Source organism: Macrosteles quadrilineatus, unplaced genomic scaffold (genome assembly GCF_028750875.1).
Source record: "Macrosteles quadrilineatus isolate MER2022 unplaced genomic scaffold, UCM_ALF_1.0 Scaffold_5__1_contigs__length_97177068, whole genome shotgun sequence".
NCBI lineage: Eukaryota > Metazoa > Arthropoda > Insecta > Hemiptera > Cicadellidae > Macrosteles > Macrosteles quadrilineatus.
The window spans coordinates 48,714,641-48,734,447 of record NW_026542598.1 but is presented as its reverse complement, the minus strand read 5'-3'; the positions used below and the strand labels follow the sequence as shown (position 1 = coordinate 48,734,447).

General features: G+C 33.5%; 1 protein-coding gene across 3 annotated transcripts in view; it reads left to right on the top strand.

Annotated features, from left to right (window-relative positions):
- Nucleotides 1-19,807, top strand: part of LOC128994587 (band 7 protein AGAP004871-like) — a 55,634-nt gene that overhangs the window by 23,373 nt on the left and 12,454 nt on the right. For all 3 annotated transcript variants that reach the window (XM_054419243.1, XM_054419242.1, XM_054419241.1), the window contains exons 2-5: nucleotides 10,174-10,283; nucleotides 13,399-13,471; nucleotides 16,900-16,982; nucleotides 18,587-18,790. In XM_054419243.1, coding sequence (XP_054275218.1) covers nucleotides 10,174-10,283; nucleotides 13,399-13,471; nucleotides 16,900-16,982; nucleotides 18,587-18,790 — 470 coding nt within the window. The remainder of the gene's footprint in view (nucleotides 1-10,173; nucleotides 10,284-13,398; nucleotides 13,472-16,899; nucleotides 16,983-18,586; nucleotides 18,791-19,807) is intronic.

The window sequence follows — 19,807 nt, the reverse complement described above, 5'->3', positions numbered from 1 at the left end:
AGCCCGAAAGGATTTTTGAAATAAGAATATGCCTATATGTTAATCGGGAATGTGAGCTATCATCATGCCAAATTTCAGCCCAATCCGACCAGTATTTTTCGCGTTCACTTGTCACAAACATACATCCATACATCCATACATCCATACATCCAAACTTTCTCATTTATAATATTAGTAGGATTAAACTGTTTAACATTTTAAACAAAAAAATTTACAATCCCTTTTGCAGCAAACCCCATACACGTTAACAAAAGCTATTTTAATAGGGAATAAATGTGATACTTTTAAGGATACATTCGAGTCTAAATCCAATTATGCAAATGGAAATTCGCTTATCTGCAGGTTTGCTGCTGCGGGGCTATTTTATTTTATTATTATTTTTAAATTAAACAGATCTTGCTCTTCACCGCATCCGAATATTATTTCAGATATCAGTGCCATTGGAATCACAATTAGATACATATTTAGCAATCAATGGTTCTTTGATAAATGAAAATACCCCCGCCGCAGCAAACCTGCAGACTAAGCGAATTTCCATTTGCCTGATTGTATTTACACTAAAATGTCTCCTTAAAAATATCACATTTATTCCCTATTTAAATAGAATCAGTTTAACACATACTTAGGTTTGCTGCAACAGGGAGGGTAAAAGTGTTTTTTTATGTAAAATGTTAATAGTTAGTAAGAAATTAAAACATTTTCCAAATTTGACAAAATATGTTAATAAACAAGCAAACTACAACAGTTTACTTATTCTCCATAAGAATAACATGGGAATTTTAAATTATCAATTTCTCCGTAACCATTAGGCGCATTATAACGCTTCAATATACTAAATTATTTGTTTTTTAAGCTCTACAAAATAGTTTGGAAAGAAATTACAAACTTTTATGTTTTTTGGGTCAAAAATTGGAAAAACCCATTTTTACCCCATAAAAGCCCCCATAAACCCCCGTTCCCATGGTCCGATCATGCTGGTTCGCGAACTCGTTCGAATAAACGTAGGTTTACACGTTTGTACCAAATTTCATCAAAATCGGATCATTTTTGCTCGAGTTATCGCGCTAACGGACACATATATATATATATATATATATATATATATATATATATATAAATATATATATATATATATATATTTATATATATATATATATATATATATATATATATATATATATATATATGAATTTGAACGGATGGTGTTTTTGGCCTCTAGGGACCTCAAAACGAAAAAAAAAATCGGTCCCGGGTCCAGGTCTTACCATGAGTACTACGGTAATAGCTTATTCCCTATATGGGAAATTCGCTAAAAAAGTACAAGAATGAAAGCCACGCTTCTTCGACAACAGTTTGTCGAAACAAAAATTAATCAATTAAGAGCCAGTGTCTTGGGCCTGTGACTTGGACCTACTTTTTCTTGAAGTGTGTTGCTATCAATTTTGCACCCATTTATAGGCCTAAACAAAAACCTTACTTTTTCAGTACACTACTATGAAATGACCTTTACATACTACCATAGAAGAGGTAGGTGCCGCAATACGGGTGCCTCGGCTTCAAACTACTACAGTATTCCTCGGTCAGATTTGATAATGTAGGAGCTCAAGTGAACTACAACCAACCTTGGGCCCTGAATAGGTTTGTCATCAATGATAATAGAGTTCAACATATAATGATATAAAAAAAGATAAGAGTTGACGTTTCAAGATCGAATTCTTAAATATACACAGAAAGGTTAAAGCCTGCTGTTTACTGATGAACGTTAGGTCATCAGTAGGTACTTTTTTATGATAAACCTTAATTATTGTAATACTAGGTGAAACCCGTTGAAATCGACGGTTACTTTCAAGGCTTACGCTAATTCATCTAACTGCGATAAATTGAGTGAAATTATACATATTTTGAGCATTTAGCATTGTTTAAAGAGTAATAAGTGTAAAAACAATAATCATATTAATTGCGTTAGTTACCAAATATAGTTGATCATTCAACGAATAACATATTTCCCATAGGCTACTTTAGAAGAATCTTTAAATAGTATTAAAACCGTATTGGTGGATCTTTTTATTAGTTAAAAACTTCCCCGATTTCATCAGTGTAATAAAGATTAATCTATGAGTTTATTTGAGAGAAAATATCTGCTTGTTGAGGAGACACGTTCTAACTTCAAAGGGAGGTCCATCCGTCACAGTGTAAGTTTGATTTTTCCTTCGTCACGTCGCATCAGTTCATATCGTACTTCTGTGCCAATGAATTACCCTCTAGTATAGTTTTGAGAAATCGGTTGTGGGGTTAATGTTAAAGATAAAAGACTCTTCTGCACTTGTATTATTTTGTATTGTATTACACAATCGAAGATTTTTCCAATGATTGAAAACATGTATGACAATAATCTCACGAACCTATGATGATCTGTCTAGAATAATATGATAAAATGTAGCCAAAAGTGGTGAAAAAGGCAGACACCAACCCGTACAATAGATATAAGATACTTCAATAAGAAATAATTACTGTTAAATAAGAGTTAGTGTGATAAAAGGATTTTCCACTGATTTCGTAATGGAACGTTATATTGCAAAATATGACATGATACAGAAGAAAATCAATTTTAAAATCAGAAAATAACATTGCAAATACTTCTTTTGGACAGTTCAGTAACTCCCAATAAATGTGTGTTGTTTAAAATACAATTCAAAAATAAACAGCTGTTTCATTAAAAAGTATTATCCACATGGACAAAATGTAAACAAATCTGTGGAGGGATCTTTAAGGGCTTCTGGGGCAGAGCCCTAACGGGATTCACTTAGATTTTCTTTTGGTAACTCATCTAGAGACCAAGACCTTTCTTTGGACACCTCTACCAAGTTTCTACGCCCAGTCGTTCTCTCAAATAAATGCAGACAAAGTTTCCAATTAAATATTTAGATTCCCCCATGTTAATCTTATGGGAGAAAATCCATCTTTGATGGAAGATCCTGCCCAAACTAATAAAGATTTCAAAAAACGAAAAAGACTTTGCAAAACTACAGATCAGGTCCATTCATTTGACACTTTAATCATCAAAATCGGTCCAAAAATGAGGGAGGAGTTCTGTTTACAAAAATCGGCTTAGCGTATTATATATATAGATTCAATGCAGTATAGTATTACCTTAAAGCAGTTATGGACAACATTTTTACAATATAAATTCTGCTCAACACTAACTCTAAACGGATTACATTTAACGGAAGAACTAGGTATATTCAAATGAAAATCAAACAATAATTAATTTTCCAAATAAAATGAGCATGTTTTTTTGCGACCAGGGTGATCGAAAAAAACTAAGTACTAAAATTGAATTTTAATGACTAGAGAAATACCTGGGACTTTTGTGCCCAAACATAATGAATACTTTGTGCGAAAATAGAAATTTACATTTTATAATATCCACCAAAGCAATCTGTAACGAGTAGCCGTTAGTTACCTTATCACGTCTTGTTTTTGTGTCTCTTAAATCGCGTTTTCGGTAAATTACCACAATGTATCAGAGATCGCAAGAGATGATAACAAACAGCGTTGCCGTAATCGTGGGAAATGACGACAAATTTGCCGTGATCGTTTGGGATAACTGCGATGTTCTTGTGATCGCAGGATATACCTGTTGCCTTCCTTAGTGACTTAATAAAAGTCCAAGCAATAAGGAATAAACGTTTACGAATTAACGCTGAGCTTGATTCCCTCATGGACAAAGCTTCTAAATAATTTTATAACCCAAGCTGATTGATTTTTTAAAACGATACAAGCAGTGCAAATCCTAAGAAACTTTGTTTTTAAGAGGAGTCGCAAGCAGCGAATTTCGGCTTGGTTATATAGATTTGAAATACTTACCTTTTGATTACTGCACATAGGCCTAATAACTAAGCTAAACTAGTTTGTATACAATAACTACGCTATAAGAATGGAATGTTTATTTGTTCACGTCATTTTTCTTCGTTCTTTTTCAACGTAATTTAATATGACCGTGAAAAGAAGTTGGTGTGTTTCATTTTTGTTAATTCAAACATAATGTGCATTATTGTTCATTCGGTAACAAATTATGAACAGTTATTACTGGCAAAAGTAGACAAAATACCTGTTGTAAAATTTAATTCGGGACCACGTAAGTTTGCAGATGGTGCCAGCCAATCACAAGACAAGGCTAGAGCGACTTTGACACATCGCCCGTTGACAACACTAATTTATTTATTTATTTATTTATTTCCCAACGGTTTACACCAGTTTACAAGAATGTATACAATATTGAAAGATGGCAAAATACATGCAACAGTGAGTGGTAACAGCAAGAACATAATTAATTAACAACAATTACAAGTAACAAGTAAATAGATACTATATAATAACAATCTTGAATAACAATAACAATAACAACAATAACAAAAATAACAAAATAGACAAGGAAAGACGATAAGTTAACAATAACAATTAGAAGCAGTGAAGATAGTTTTGGATAATGGTACAATGTAAGATTAAATTACTAAAAAATACTAATTAAAATATACTAAGCAATATTATCAAATCAGCTGGTATTATTAGATTTGGCAACACCGCACGGCTCTCATTGGTCCATTCAAAACCATATGGTAAATAGGCTCCTCCCTCAACTGCAAACTTACGTGGTCCCGAATATTCTGGTACAAAGTAGTTCACAGTTTGTCAAAGTTTTAACCTTTGTGAATTTAAGCTAGTCTATGAACAGTTAGTACTTGGGAAGGTTAAGAAAATGTTAATGAATAACGTACAAATAAGTCTGTTAGGCCTCTCGCACGTTACTCTGAATGGCCTTAATTTGTTGTTTCTTAGAATATCCTTTTACAACAAGCAATTCATTAGGTGTCGGGTAACTTGCTTCATTTCACATTCGTGTGATTCCCCTCTAATATCCAACATAACTATTGTTTTAATTTTAGTTGGTAATCATAATAGACAAGCTCCTCGGTTAAATGGGGGGGGTACAATTCCAGGGGGGTACAATTCCGGGCCGTACATCTTCTTCTGCAGTGACCAGGGGGTACAATTCCAGGGTGGTACAATTCCGGTCCTTTAAGAAGGGCTTGACTGACGGGGGGTACAATTCCAGGGGGGTACAATTCCACCCCGTACACTGGTCAAATAAAAGTGAGTTCTAACTGAGGGGGTACAATTCCAGGGGGGTACAATTCCGGTCCGTACAGTTTTTTAGATGCCAGTGGATTTAATCAAACCACTCGTGCATAACAATATCAAAGTTTTATGAGGGGGGTACAATTCCAGCCCGTACACGCCGTTTTGGTCGAGAAAATGAGACGTCATCGTGACGTTACAAACCAGCAGGGGGTACAATTCCAGGGGGGTACAATTCCGCCACCCCGAATTTACGGCATCGTAATCTACTAGTGAAGACCTTTAATTTGATGTGCATATCGACCTATGCTTACGTTAACAATTTTCTTCCGATTCCTAGGGCTGTGCCCCCTGAATGAGTAAGCGTAAAATAGCAATTCAAATTAAATGAATCTTTGAACAACTGTCATTTTGTACAGGATCAACTTTTTGAAGTGCGGATTGTGGCATTGTATTCTACTAAAAATGACCTTTAATTTGATGTGTATATTGACCTGTGCTTCCATTTACGACTTTCTTTCGACTCCTTTTGGGCCGTCCCCCTGAAGAGTTATTGGATCACTGAATATGTGTTAAAATAGAGTTTTATGCCCTATAACTTTGTACCAAGTATTCTAGCTCTATCTGCATTATCTTTTTAAATATTTAACTGTCCTGGAACTTTTTTACCACCCTGTATAGAGTTTTTATATCAACGAAACCTAAACTATGAACTACTATTAATTATTCAATCTAAAAGTCAATGATAGATACAGGTTGTGTTGCTGTAAAGATTGAAATTAATTGATAAATTTTATGGTATCCTAAGAAGACATCACATCTACAGTATAAGGACCAGCTGTCTCAAATAATTTATTAAAAAATAACATAGTTGAGTGAGCATGACTCAGAGTCGGCTTTTGTCTAAAATTATACGTTCTACCTTCTTTTGTTATTGAGATAGCTAAAAGAGCAAAAAGGATACCATGGCTTGAAATAAATTGTCCTATTAATTTTATTTTGTAAAAATGCGCATGTTACAAAAACGTTTATTATATTAGTAATTTATATCAGAAATATTTGTCAGTGGGTCACTTCGACTGAGTCAATTTTGATTACAAGATTTACGACAACTTTAACACGGGGATGGAATGTCTAGTCCCATCAATAATCAAAGCTATTCAATTACTACTACTGCTTCTATGTTCTATTCAAAATATAGTACCAAGGTGGTAATTCAATTACTTCGAATGTATCCAATGTGAAACGTTGGAGAAATATAATGTTATTTTTAAAGTGCTCGTTATGAAAGCTCCACGCAACGCTTTGAGGTTTTCATCCCGCAAAAGTAAAGAGAACATTTGACTCTCTTATTACACTTACAAGCGGATCGGAGTCCTCGGTTGCTATAGTTACCGTATTGACGCAACCACCTGTGGCAATGTAGTCTTTGTTTGTTGTCTGACGGCTCGCATACCATTGTTGCGGGGTTCATTAATAAAATAAAATGATTACACAGTCTTCCCTTCAGAACTAGGCAAACGTTAGAGTCTCAGTTAGAAAAAATTGCGTTGAGAGTAGTACACAGGAATAATTCAAGCATTGGAGAATTATATATGTAATACATGTATTTTGGTGTGGATATCCCATCCACATTGCATTGACTTTAAACAGTGAAATTAGACCTATCGTCCCACAGAAAATTTGAAGCGTGTGTGACTTCGTGTTTCATGTTTGCAATGCTTGAGTGGTAATTTAAAATAAATTTTTTATTCTTATTGCAGATTTTTAAAGTCCTTTTTTATAATTTATAATTTGTGCCTAGCCTTTTTGTTGTTATATAGTGACAATCAAGCAATGGCCTTCCAATAGTTTATTATATAGTTAAATGAGTTTGAAAGAAGTTTGAAACAAAACAAAAATGGTAACAACACGCCTTCTTCATAATCCATGTAGTATAAAATCTACCAGGGAGCATACACACACAGGTGGTTTGTGTTAAACGTTACTTATTATACACAATGTTGTAGGCCTAATTGTTGAAATGGCTCGGTTACAGTTTAATGCATTGAAATTACACCGCAACGACAAATACTACGTTAATTTGATTTAAGTTTGTTGTTTTACTTGGCATTTAAATTTAAAATGTGTATACTGTGAGCTTAAGTTTACACTCCATTATTGTAACTTTTCATCACAAAACCTTCTTTGGATGAATTTATAAGGGGGAAAGAGCGATAAATAACAAATTAAAATAAAATGACAGAAATATGTATAAAAACAGTTATTTATATTCTTACGATGTTGGAAAGTTATAAGTGAGAGAATTTTCCATTCACTGGCGCATCCTAGTGGAAAATAAAAGGTCAAGGAATATAATTTGTTCAGAAATAGAACTTGAGCAGTGGAGCTATTTATAAATAATCTCCCTAGACTTATTATTTGTTTAATACATGAGTTCTTGATGAAAGTTGTTTTTTTACATTCTTGTTTAATCTAGTAATAGTCAATTAATAATTAAAGGTAATAAAATCTAGAAACATGTATACTGGTATCATGAATTGTTATACTCAAGTTCGAAATTAAAAGTTTTGAGAACAATTTTAGTACTTTAAAAATTACCATTTAGATAAAGTGGCAACATTGTTAATGTAGGATTTTTCATTAGAATAGTGGCCATTGTCCCACCCTTCGTCGAGAGAAGAACGAGTCCGATTCCCGAAAAATATACAAGTATATTAGACATTTGGACCATTTTCCTTAAAAGTGATTATAGATGGATTCATATCAGATTCCACCGATATAAACACAACAAAAAATACTTTATGCAACAAAAATCTATCATCTACACAAGTTGAATCTGGAAAATATCGTTCCACATGGTGTTTTACAATATTCTAAATTCGTCCGTTGAATATACAAGTGTTCCACCTTAGGAAGTAATATTTAAAAAAATAATTAATAAATTCGTATGATTAAGGATTTATTATAGAGTACAAGGTCCCATATTAATAAAATCAGGTTTGTATAGCAGATTTACTTTAATGAAGAAATATCCACTCTGGAACTATATACACAGCACCTTTCCATAATAAATATATACGAGGTGTTAGCCCGTCCTACGTACGGGAGTAGTGAGTTAAAACGGTGTAGGCCTATAATTCAGGACAGCTAGTTTACACGTATAAAGATAAATTTTATTGCAGCCTACAGTAGAAAGAGTAATTATCAATTGAGAAGTCAATGATATTACCTTCCATAAAATGCATATTAACCAATATCACCACAATACAATTACTCATACTATACACAATTTCCAGTAGGTCTGAATTGAAACTCCCTAAAATAAAACAAAAACATCCAATAAAATTCACAGTACACATAATTATAACGTTGGTGTCCTGACATCATTAACAAATAGTCCACACACATCCTTTATGTCAATTTCACTGCATCAATTGCTAAATAAATAAGTGTAAACAAAGAAAAGTAAACACAACAACATATTAGTTTGTTTTGTAACAGCTGAGTCAAAAATAATATTCATTTGAACAAAAGAACTGGTCACATGTTGAAGGAATTTAAAAAGTAAAAACGCTAGTAGAGCTAGTGACGTAATTAATTAATTGTCTATGTTTATTATCTATTCCGTTATCAGTTCCAATATCCTTGATAATTAAACCACCCTCATTGAATCAATGTACATCGTAATTCCCCATATTCATTTATTTAAACTATAAAATATTCAGCGCCTCCAAACGTAACCACAACTAAACACACGCCAAACAAATTTTTTAGATTTCATAAAAGGATGGTTAGTCTAATTGCAGTATCCTAGGTCAATGATGACGTTGTGATCAATCTGTGTCATTCATCTGTATATCTTTGGATAACACCCGTCTGAGGTTGTGGTAGTAAATTAAAATCGTATTCCTGAGGATTCTTGATCTCCATCTTTATGACATCAATATTTCCGGGCCTAATCCAAACAAAGTTCAAGCATTCAAAAAAATTGATTGTAAACAAAAAGCTGCCAAGATGAATTAAAACATGTAAAAATTGTGATTTTCCTACCCTTTCCAAAAAAGTTGTGCAGTAAAATAATTTGCATATCTTTTTTATTTAACTCGTGTACAGAGCCTCGACTTGTACACATCGATGGTGTTACTTATCTCGGTGGTCTACTAATCTTACTTATTTCCTATAATCAATGACAAAATCAGAGTAAATAATAACCTCATAGTTCTATAGGGCATTTTTATAACTAACCAGCTGTTAGTTAAAACAAATTATATTGCTCTAAAACAAATCGAAGATTACAAACATTGCTTTAAAAAATAATTTGAACACCCTAGTATTTTACTATGTATATTTAATTAATCTGTCATCCTCTTACAGAAGAATTGAACGTATCAATGATTAGCATTACACATAGTATAAATAAGTCAACCCTAAGTATGTCTTTACATGTTTATCCAAATGCTGAATTTGTGACACAAAAGCTGAATGTTTACAGCTGTTATGTTAAGCAAATTATTTTATGCCAAAAGCTAGTTTAGAATCTTAGCATCGGCTGCTAGACTTAAAAAAAATTAAAACTCAATTTCTAAAAAACTGGGACCCAAAACTAAAATTATGGCTTCGACATTCCCTAGTTCTCAAAATTATCTTTCCTTCAACAAAAAAATCATGAAAATCCGTCGAGTGGTTGATTCAGAATCGTGAAATAAAAAAACACTGTTTCGTTTTAATATTATAGCTTAGAACATTTCATCATTAACAGTAATTTCACCCGTAAATGTTTGATTTGGGAATGTATGTCTCCATTTGTCCCCATTCTCATATATACCCATTATATATGCCCTAATGCCACTGTTAAGTTTAGGACCTTCTAATTTTTATGCATATTGTAAAGTCTTTAAGTGTGTCTTTTGTCAAATCGGACTCTTCCCCATTCAGATCTGATATCATAACAAGTAGCTAGGCGATATGTTTTATATGTGCTTATTATCATAAACACCATTCTTGTTGACATTTATGTTGGGGTTGTTCCAGCGGAGGACGCTGAGCCGGGAGATTCAGGGATATGTGGCGCCATTTTGACCGCCTTGTCGTGGGTAGTCGTCGTCTGCACGCTACCCTTCTCCCTCTTCGTCTGCTTTAAGGTAATGTACAAAAACCATCAATTTCTTAAAAGTAAAGTTATTAAATTTGGCTCAAACATCGTCCTCCACCTAAAGCGCAGTTATTGCAAAAATTTTAATTTTCTTTTTAATAATGCATAATCAAAACTAAACTAAATTAAACAATGTCTTTGTTCAATAACTTGGTCTCGTAGGTAAAAAACCCGTAACATGATACAGGCAACTTGGGCTGTAGTTTTGGCCTTGCACATATTAAGTACTGGATCACTACTTATTAGTGGTACACCAGTTAGTAGTAGAAGCCTACTTAGTTGCTGATCTGAAAATGGCTATCTGAAGATTTCGGATTGTTGGCTCAAGTTACCTAAATTTGATCGCTAAAGCTCTTTCCCCCCCAAAAAATATAAATATATATTGGTTTCCAACTGCATAATCTCAAGACACCAACATATAGTTGAACATACAGGGTGTTTTTTTAAAAACTTGCATCTTTATTTATGTAAAAATCGCAATAGATAGAAATATGCAGTTTGCGGGAATCATCTATTGACGTAGGGGGACCAATTGTTTTGAATTCAACGTTACATTCACATTCCCCCCCTTTCCCCCCCCCCTGCCACCAACTTATTTTTTTTAAATAGCAAGGTACCCCTTGTGACATATCAAATAAAAGAGCATAAAAAAAGAAAATTTTTGGTGAAAAAAAATTTAAAATCGGCTCATGAATTTGTGAGATAATCACCCCCCTTTTCCCCTACCCATAACTTGTTTTTTAATAGCAAGGTACCCACCCTTGTGACATATCAAATGAAAAATAAATTTCGCCAAAATTTTTCTTTTTTCATGCTCTTTCATTTGATATGTCACAAGGGGTACTTTGCTATAAAAAAAAAAAGTTCCGGGGGGGTGAGGGGGGAAATATCTCACAAATTTATGAACCGATTTTCAATTTTTTTTCATCAAAAATTTTCTTTTTTCATGCTCTTTTATTTGATATGTCACAAGGGGTACCTTGCTATTTAAAAAAATTAAGTTGGGGGCAGGGGGGAAAGGGGGGGAATGTGAATGTAACGTTGAATTCAAAACAATTGGTCCCCCTACGTCAATAGATGATTCCCGCAAACTGCATATTTCTATCTATTGCGGTTTTTACATAAATAAAGATGCAAGTTTTTAAAAAAACACCCTGTATAATGTGAAATGCTTGTGATTAAGGTTCTAAATATAGAGCTGCTTTAAATAAGGAAAATAAAATTTTGGAATTTTTTATCCGTTCAAAAGCTGGGATTTTTTAGTTGTTACCTAGATTAAGAATAGGGTGTGGTGCGACTTTTTTTCGTTTCGATTCCTTGTTTTATATATTTGTTGTTTCTAAACATTATTACCAACCTAAACTTCCGTGGGATACACTGTCTGTCGTCTTCAGAACCAAGAATATACTCGTAAAAACAATACAGTCCGGTTCGCTCTAAGATAGTGCCGATCGACACACTTACATTAGTTTTAACATTCATTCATGGTGATATAATAATACTAAATTGTAAATGTTTGATTTGTAGAGAGATTAGGCCAGGAAGTAAATCAACCATTTAGATATACAGTAATAGTAATTTAGGCACAACTCAATTTCTTTATAACATTACAACTTTATATGTATGAGGAATTCGCCTACAAACTTATCAATGCAGAAGAGATCCGCTATCGTTCTGGAATAGAAGTATGAATTTCGTATTTTGTCAAGCTCAAAATTCCAGTTGTATTAGATTGTTCCTCAAAATTTCTTCGAGTCGTATGAATTTCATATTTTGTCAATCTCAATATTCCAGTTATATTTGATTGTTTCTCAAATGTCTCTGGGTTCAATAACTATCCTAATGCTGAGTACTCTTTACATTATATAGATTTAATCGCAAAAAGATTTCGATGGTAAGGAAAAATCACACTAATCCGGTCTCATTTTATTTCCAGCAAAGGAAAAAAGACTGTTATAATAGCACGGGTAATTCAACAGTATAATGTATATTTGTGCAGGATGAAACTCATATCAATACTAAAGCTTTTGCGTGTCAATCTATTGATGTCAATAAACTGCTACTGACACGGCAACGGCTTTGTCAAATGCGCGAAGTCATTACTAATTCATCTGTCCTTTTGTCAAATTTAACGATTTGCGCAAAAGAGACAAACGTAATCTGGAGTTCAACATACTAGGAGGGGGATTTATCCCTTTTATAAGTTTATAATCTCGATCGATTATCAGGAGAACGCATTTAGGGTTGGTTGGATCGTGTTACGTGTCGGGGGTTTTGTTACAGTATTTGGTATTAGGTTGTTAATAAACGTTAACACTAATTTATATCAATGTAACAGTTTATTATAAAATAGAGAAGATTATGGACCATAAACAAACAAAAGACCCAAAAATAAACATGTTTTATTATTATTTCAATGCAACTGTCAAAAAATATCAAAAATTATACAGATTATTAGTATTAGATTCCATCCAGTGACGTCATTCGGTTTTATGCGTATCGTTTCTGTTCTAATATCCGTGGACGATTTCATTGTTGTGACGTTCCGCGATCCAATGACTAAGTCGCAACCAGAGAACACACAATATTCGCAAATCGCAACAATGCTGGTCAACAGCTGAGATATTAAATATTATCACGAGTTTGTTAGTGAACTTTACTGTAGATATTTTCAATATTGATTGTTCGTCTTCATGGAAAGGATTGTTGATTAAATTGAGAATTAAGAGGAAACGTTTACCGATGAAAAAATGGCTTTTCAACTTAATTAAACGTGACAAAATTGAAAATGGAGTTGATTTACACGTAAAAGAAATGAGGTATATTTTTGTACGTTAACTAGAGATCCAAATTAATAGCTTAAAAAAGGCATGGTTAGTTAATGGACTTGTACAGTGAGCTTTGATACACTCCATCTGTTTGGACCAGCTGATTATTTTTTAAGAAGCCATTCAGTAGAGACTAAACATCAAACTCAAATTATTTTCTGATGAATTTAATAATGTTAGTTTTTACAGACTGCTCTACAGCTTAAGCCTTATTTAATCTTATTGCCAACGATTCAAGCTATAAAAATTAATGAAGTGGTATTGGATCTTTTCTAGGTGGTGCAAGAGTACGAGAGGGCGGTGATATTCAGACTCGGCAGACTAGTCTCCGGAGGTGCCAAAGGCCCAGGTATTACATTTTTATTTTTATTTCCTTTAAATACTTAATACTTATTGTAATACATATAATAGTAAAGTACGGAAAAAATGAAGAATATTGCTTTAAATTTTATTGGGGCTTGGCATCATGAAACAAGTTAACGATTTAGGTCATGCTAAGATTTTAACGTTTTCTTTACTCTTCGAAAGCGTGTTAGTATGGTTGGTGTAACGCTTATTAAAGAGAGTAATATAGATTTAACCAGAATTATTTTGTCACAACAATAAATATACGTATATTGGTGGCTGATTGGTTATGGGTTTTGTGTAACTGTCAGTAGGTCATATATTTTTTTTACTTTTTTCGTACCCCCAAAGGGATACAGTAGATTTTTAATGGTTTAAAAGTTAACCCAGTTGTCTTTAATAATTGGACTTAAAATAATTGGCCCTAGCCACCAAAGAAATGGCTGGCATTAGTATTTCTTAGTTGGAAAATCACGGTGTATTTTAATTGAGTTTAAAATAAGTGCACAAGGTACGTCACGGTCTTGATAAGTAAATAAAACTATACTTTTTGTTTGTCTATAAAACACTAGTTGCGTATCATAAATTATCTCAAGCAAAGAAGCCATTAATTATTTGTCTTGCTAATTACATAAATCTTTGCATAAGCCGATGGGTCTATTGAACATCTGTGGTTCGCAATTGGTTAGTCGAGTTCTCCACACGAAAACAAAATGCTCTTTTATCGTTTTATCCACATAATACGTACAGTTTCAGGACATTTCGTGTTCTACTCAGTTCTTCCCCTAATTTATTAGTTAAAATTTATGTAGAAATTGACCATTCAAATTAATTAATATGATGCCAGTTCAGTAAAACAATAATGTAAATATTTATCCATAAAATGTTTGTCATATCTTCTTCAAACTTGCAAACTCTTCATTCTTCTCAAGGTTTAAGTAAAATTATTGTGTCAAATATATATGTTTACGGTATCAAGCATGTCTTTATACTTATCTAAGAGTTAGTTTTGCAGTGCAGTATAGACATTTGATGACACAAGATGAGAAGGTAGATAGTTTTAATATGGAATCATGAACATCAATGGAGCAAACCACAATGAATTAGTGTAGACCACCATAGTGTAGTGTATGTCACCACCTCACCAAAGAGTTTACTTGGTTTTGTGTGCCACCTGTAGTTAAGCTCTAGAAACTCAGGTTTCAAAAGAATAATATTTCATTACATTAAAACAAACAAGTTATTTCACTCTTACTACGTTTATATTTGAATAACCAAGTAATAATTTTATGTATAGAAGTTTCCATTGAACAAGTGAAACATGTCATGTTAAAGGACTAAATTAATACTTCAAATTGCTTGTTTTGAAATTGATCAAATAACTGGGTTTTAAAGCTGAAATCGGAAAGTACCAAGTAAATTAGTAAATTGAAAGAAAGTGGTGCGATGATATATAATATAGGTTAAAACGAGTTTTTAGTTTGAGGAATGCATTTATTTCAGGGTAGGAATAAAAGCACTGTGCATACACATACAGTAAGATACACACTGTGGCCACATAAATCGCACATAGTCGCTTTAAGTTATGTTAGATTACTAATTTACCTTTAGGCAGTTAAGAGATAAAATCAAATTAGGAATCTTGTCAACTTTGGAGCCGTCTCAAACACATGTTTACAAGCGTTAGAAAAGCAATCAACACAAGTTAAACTAGTGCAAGATCCAATAATGGGTCTCTCTTTGGCAGACAGTCAGTAATTGCTTCCAAGAAACCTAATTTGATAAAAGACTTTTGTAGTTTTCGATCCATTTGGCGCAGTTTCAAAGATAAGTCGTTAAATCTTAAACAAAGTAGATTTTGTTTGTCTTTGTTTTTGGCATCCTAAAATGAAAGGCATCTTAGTTGACCAAAGTGTTGGACAAAAAATTGTATTTTGTAGACCACAGAATTTTTTTGTAGACCTCTGTATTTCCGTTTTCATTAATTAAATGAGTGATGCCTGATAATTTGTATACACAAGTTACTATGAGAAGTGGACCTTTTAAAATTAGAGTCGTAAATACTACATTGCACTCTAATTATATTACACATATACAACCACCAGATACCTTATAAACAATTCACATGCTAGATGTATACTCATTGTCATCTGGGTTGGACATTTTTGTTTAACATTCAATAGAATGGCGACCTTTCGGAGAAGAACCAGTCCTCCATCATCAAGGACACTCCGAAGCGTCGACATTCAAATACAGATTTACAACTTATGGTCTAATTCTTAAGACAACGAGTATTCACCTCAGCAGAGTGGCAATGAAAGTCTGCAAAGTTTAACCATTAACTGTCCAATAAATTCAGAAAGGTATCATGGTTTTCACTCAAGTTCAAGCGAGTGAACGTACAATTTCTACAGGTATAATGTTCGTGCTACCATGTGTAGACCAATACGCCAAGATCGACATTCGAACAGCTGTGTTTGACATTCCTCCCCAAGAGGCAAGTAGTAGACCCCTAGCCAGTAGGGCGTCCTATTTACTCAGTCCTGCCTGGAGTAGACCTAGATAATTGAATACAGACATAGAAATGTAACAAAAACAACAAAAGAGTATCAATTTCGTCACTGTTAAAGATAAAATTATATAAGTAAATCATACAAACTGATAAAACACAATATTTTAAATATACTAAACCCTAATACATATCAAAATCCAACAAAAATGTATTAAATGTCGTATAGGGTTTTCCGGAACTACTTACGTAGTCCCTTTGGTGGGTTTGTTACTTATATCGAGATAAACATACTGTGAAATCTAAGTAAGGTAGGTATTAGGAAATTTTGTAGTTGTCTATCTGTGTGTTGGTACAACACAATATTAATAATTAAAATTATTAATAATCTAAGGCCCTTTTGAGCTAAAAACTTAGGACGAATACTAAGAAAGCTGAAAACCACGATTTAATAAACATTCACGTGTTAACATAGGAGATCTTTTAAAATTCCAAAATAAAATATTAACAGAAAATAATGTCCCATTATATTAATATTTAATATGAAACCCCTGTAAGTTATTTTACTTATTTTCATTTTGTATGACCGATTTTTGGATATTTAAGTTTGAAAGTATAAAAGATCAAGAATTTTGAAACGGTGGAAGCTAAAAACGTGTCATTCGATACGTCAGGTCCTATAACATAATTAGCAGTCGTAGTGAGTTTCTTCTTATTATTTTTTACAGTTAGGAATACACCACTTTAAAAACTCAGGTAGACGACAACGCGTTTTCGACCGCTATATTGTAAAATATGTTTTCGTGGAGACAATCGACAAATCCAAAGGGGTCCGGGGGAAACCCTGCATAGTAACACATATTTTATTTAATAATCCATCTATTAAATAAAAATGATTAAGTAGGCACTGTTTGTGTGTGCAGGGATATTCTTTATCTTGCCGTGCATCGACAACTACGCCAGAGTCGATTTACGCACGCGCACCTATGACGTGCCACCGCAGGAGGTAAGGATTTTGCACTATTTACGTGTTAAGACATTAGTACTCCATTCGGTTGAAATTTCGATTTGCCAACCAAAATTATTTAGATAGAAAGGATAAAAATGAATGCATATAAATATAATAAAACAAATTATGAATGAAATGAAGATTTTTATGTTTGTATTCAGTTATTACCCATGCATATTCGATCCTGTGCATGATTTTGTGATGAGCATGCAGCATGTTTGAGGGACAACCTTTGGGAAGTGCCAATTAACTCATTTAGCAATACTATTGACTTACCACTCATTGAGTTAATTCTCTAACTAGACGTTCTTTTGCACATAACTAGACGTCGTCTTGCCTAACTCTCTTGCAAAGTGATATGGCTTTTCTTTTAATTTCAATTTTTCCTTTCTCATATTTTATAAATTTTTGTTATGTCAGTAGTGGACTATTGTTTCTGATATTGATAAAAAGAAGTTATGCAGGTAAAGAGAATTCAGTAAAAGATAGGCTAATATTTTTTCTCGGAAAACCTTGAAAAATTCATGAACAAACTACAGTTATATTGTCGAATCGTTCTTTTAGCCAGATTGAAAGCATTCACACATGAACCCTTCTATAATAATTTTAGTTTTGTTGAACATCGTTAGTTGTATTTTTTCATTAATACATCTTAACAAATGGTAAATACATATGACCATTTGGATTTTAACCTTCAATATTCAATACTTCAATTCTGTTCTTTGGCTTAAAATGCATGAATTGCCTTATTCTATTTTACAATCTTCGTTGTAACATGCAGTTTCAGCTGCACTTTAATCCCCAGAAAATGCATAGCCTTATACCAGCTTGGTTAGGCTGTAACTAAGAACGCTGCCATGCTTCCTTATTGTGACTTTTATATTAATTTGTTTTGAAACAGTTTAGGCTATTTACTAACCTTCCGATATAGTTTTCAGATGCTCTATAATTTTATTTTAATATTGAGGAAGATTACTTAACCAATGTATTACACTATTTTCAGATGTTGAACACCATCAATGGGATGTGTGATTTAAAAACCAAGAATCAGGACCTGAACCCTTTTCTCTGTTTATTATGCTATCAGAACTCCCATAATTGATAGACCACAGTTTCATTTGTGGTGCTAGGATCCATATTTAAGGGTTGCTTGCTTGATTCCAACAATTCATTTTTCATCGAACTATTGCTAGAGATGCTAACAAAATACATGCATTAGATCCGTTCAATGATGAAGATATCAGGGTTTTAGGTGTGTACGTTTCCAAATTCTACAATTGCCAATAGCGTCAGAACCAAATGTATAATGGTGAGTCGATGAATCAGTAGTTAAGTAACAAACAATTCACCTAAAGCAGGGAATATACTTGGTTTACATACCAGTGTTAACAATTGCTTTGCTTGAAACATTTCAAGCGATCTGGAGGCATGTGGACGGGCAAACTCTTGTTTTGAAAAAAGGCCCTTGACATTCATAAGGGGTACCGAAAACGGTGAAATAATTTTGAAAACAGTAAACAAGTAAGGTACTGAAGAGGAGGGGTGGAACTTGTTATCAGCCACTAAACAGGGTAGCTTATTTTTTCACTGTTGTTACCCAGGTGCTGACCAAAGACAGTGTGACCGTCTCAGTGGACGCTGTGGTCTACTACAGAGTGTCAAATGCTACTATCTCAGTGGCCAACGTGGCCAATGCCCATCACTCCACGAGACTGCTAGCACAGACCACGCTGAGGAATGTGCTGGGTACCAGGCCACTCCATGAGATACTGAGTGACCGGGAGGCCATTTCCAACACCATGCAGGTTAGTGGAAACTTTGCCAACTATTCGTGGACAAAGCACTCGTACCTTGATACGTAAGAAGTTGAGGTAGCGATGACAGTATGTAAAGGTCCTCATTACAATAGACTGTTGATTAGAGATGTTGATCATCGATAGTCTTAAAATGTCCCGTGACTAAATTGATGGAACCGATGTCATGTCAAATGTAAACACATTAGTAGTGGTGTGATATAATCACGTTTTAACGCATTTTAACCATATTCCGCACGAATAAAACGTGCAGCGAAATATGCGGTCAAGGTGAAACAGTGGTATTTAACAAAGGGTAAGTGGTAAACATTATAAACGAAAAATGCGTACAAATGAGCACCACCCCAGCCATCCACCCCTAACATAACAATAACATTTGTAGGCTCTTGCCTACATCCAAAAAATGTATTAGCCTAGATTAGACCTAATAATCAAATATGGTCATTTTGGCAATATATGGTAATATAAAAAAAATTCTAAAAGTTAAAAATAAACAAAAAAATTCCAAAGCTTCACGCTGCGAAACACGCCTAAACAATAGTGCAGCATACCTCTATCATTTTGCCACAGTCCACACCCTGGGAAAAGTGTGATGGAAATCAGGTTAAATGTATAAACTGTTAAAGAATCTCCAACAACGAAAAACTAAGTGAAATTTATATTTAGTTTAGAGTTACACTCATGTTGTTCAATGGTTTTAAAAAGATGTAGAATTTACCCTAAAGATCATGGTGGAAAAAGGTTGTACGCATTTTTCGCCTGTCTAAATTTCTTGACGTCATAGCTTACCCTCGTCATCTGTCAAATCTTGATCCTGTGCGCTTATTTGAAAGAGCCTACGCTTTTTTCGCTGAACAATTTTTATATTCAAAGGATGCATCTTGAAAAAAAAACCATTAAACTCAAACTACTAAGTAAAGTTTTCTTTTATTTCTATCTTAACTGTTTTGTTCTGATACTTTTATTTATCATCTGGGAATAACACAATCAATGTCTCTGGATATATCT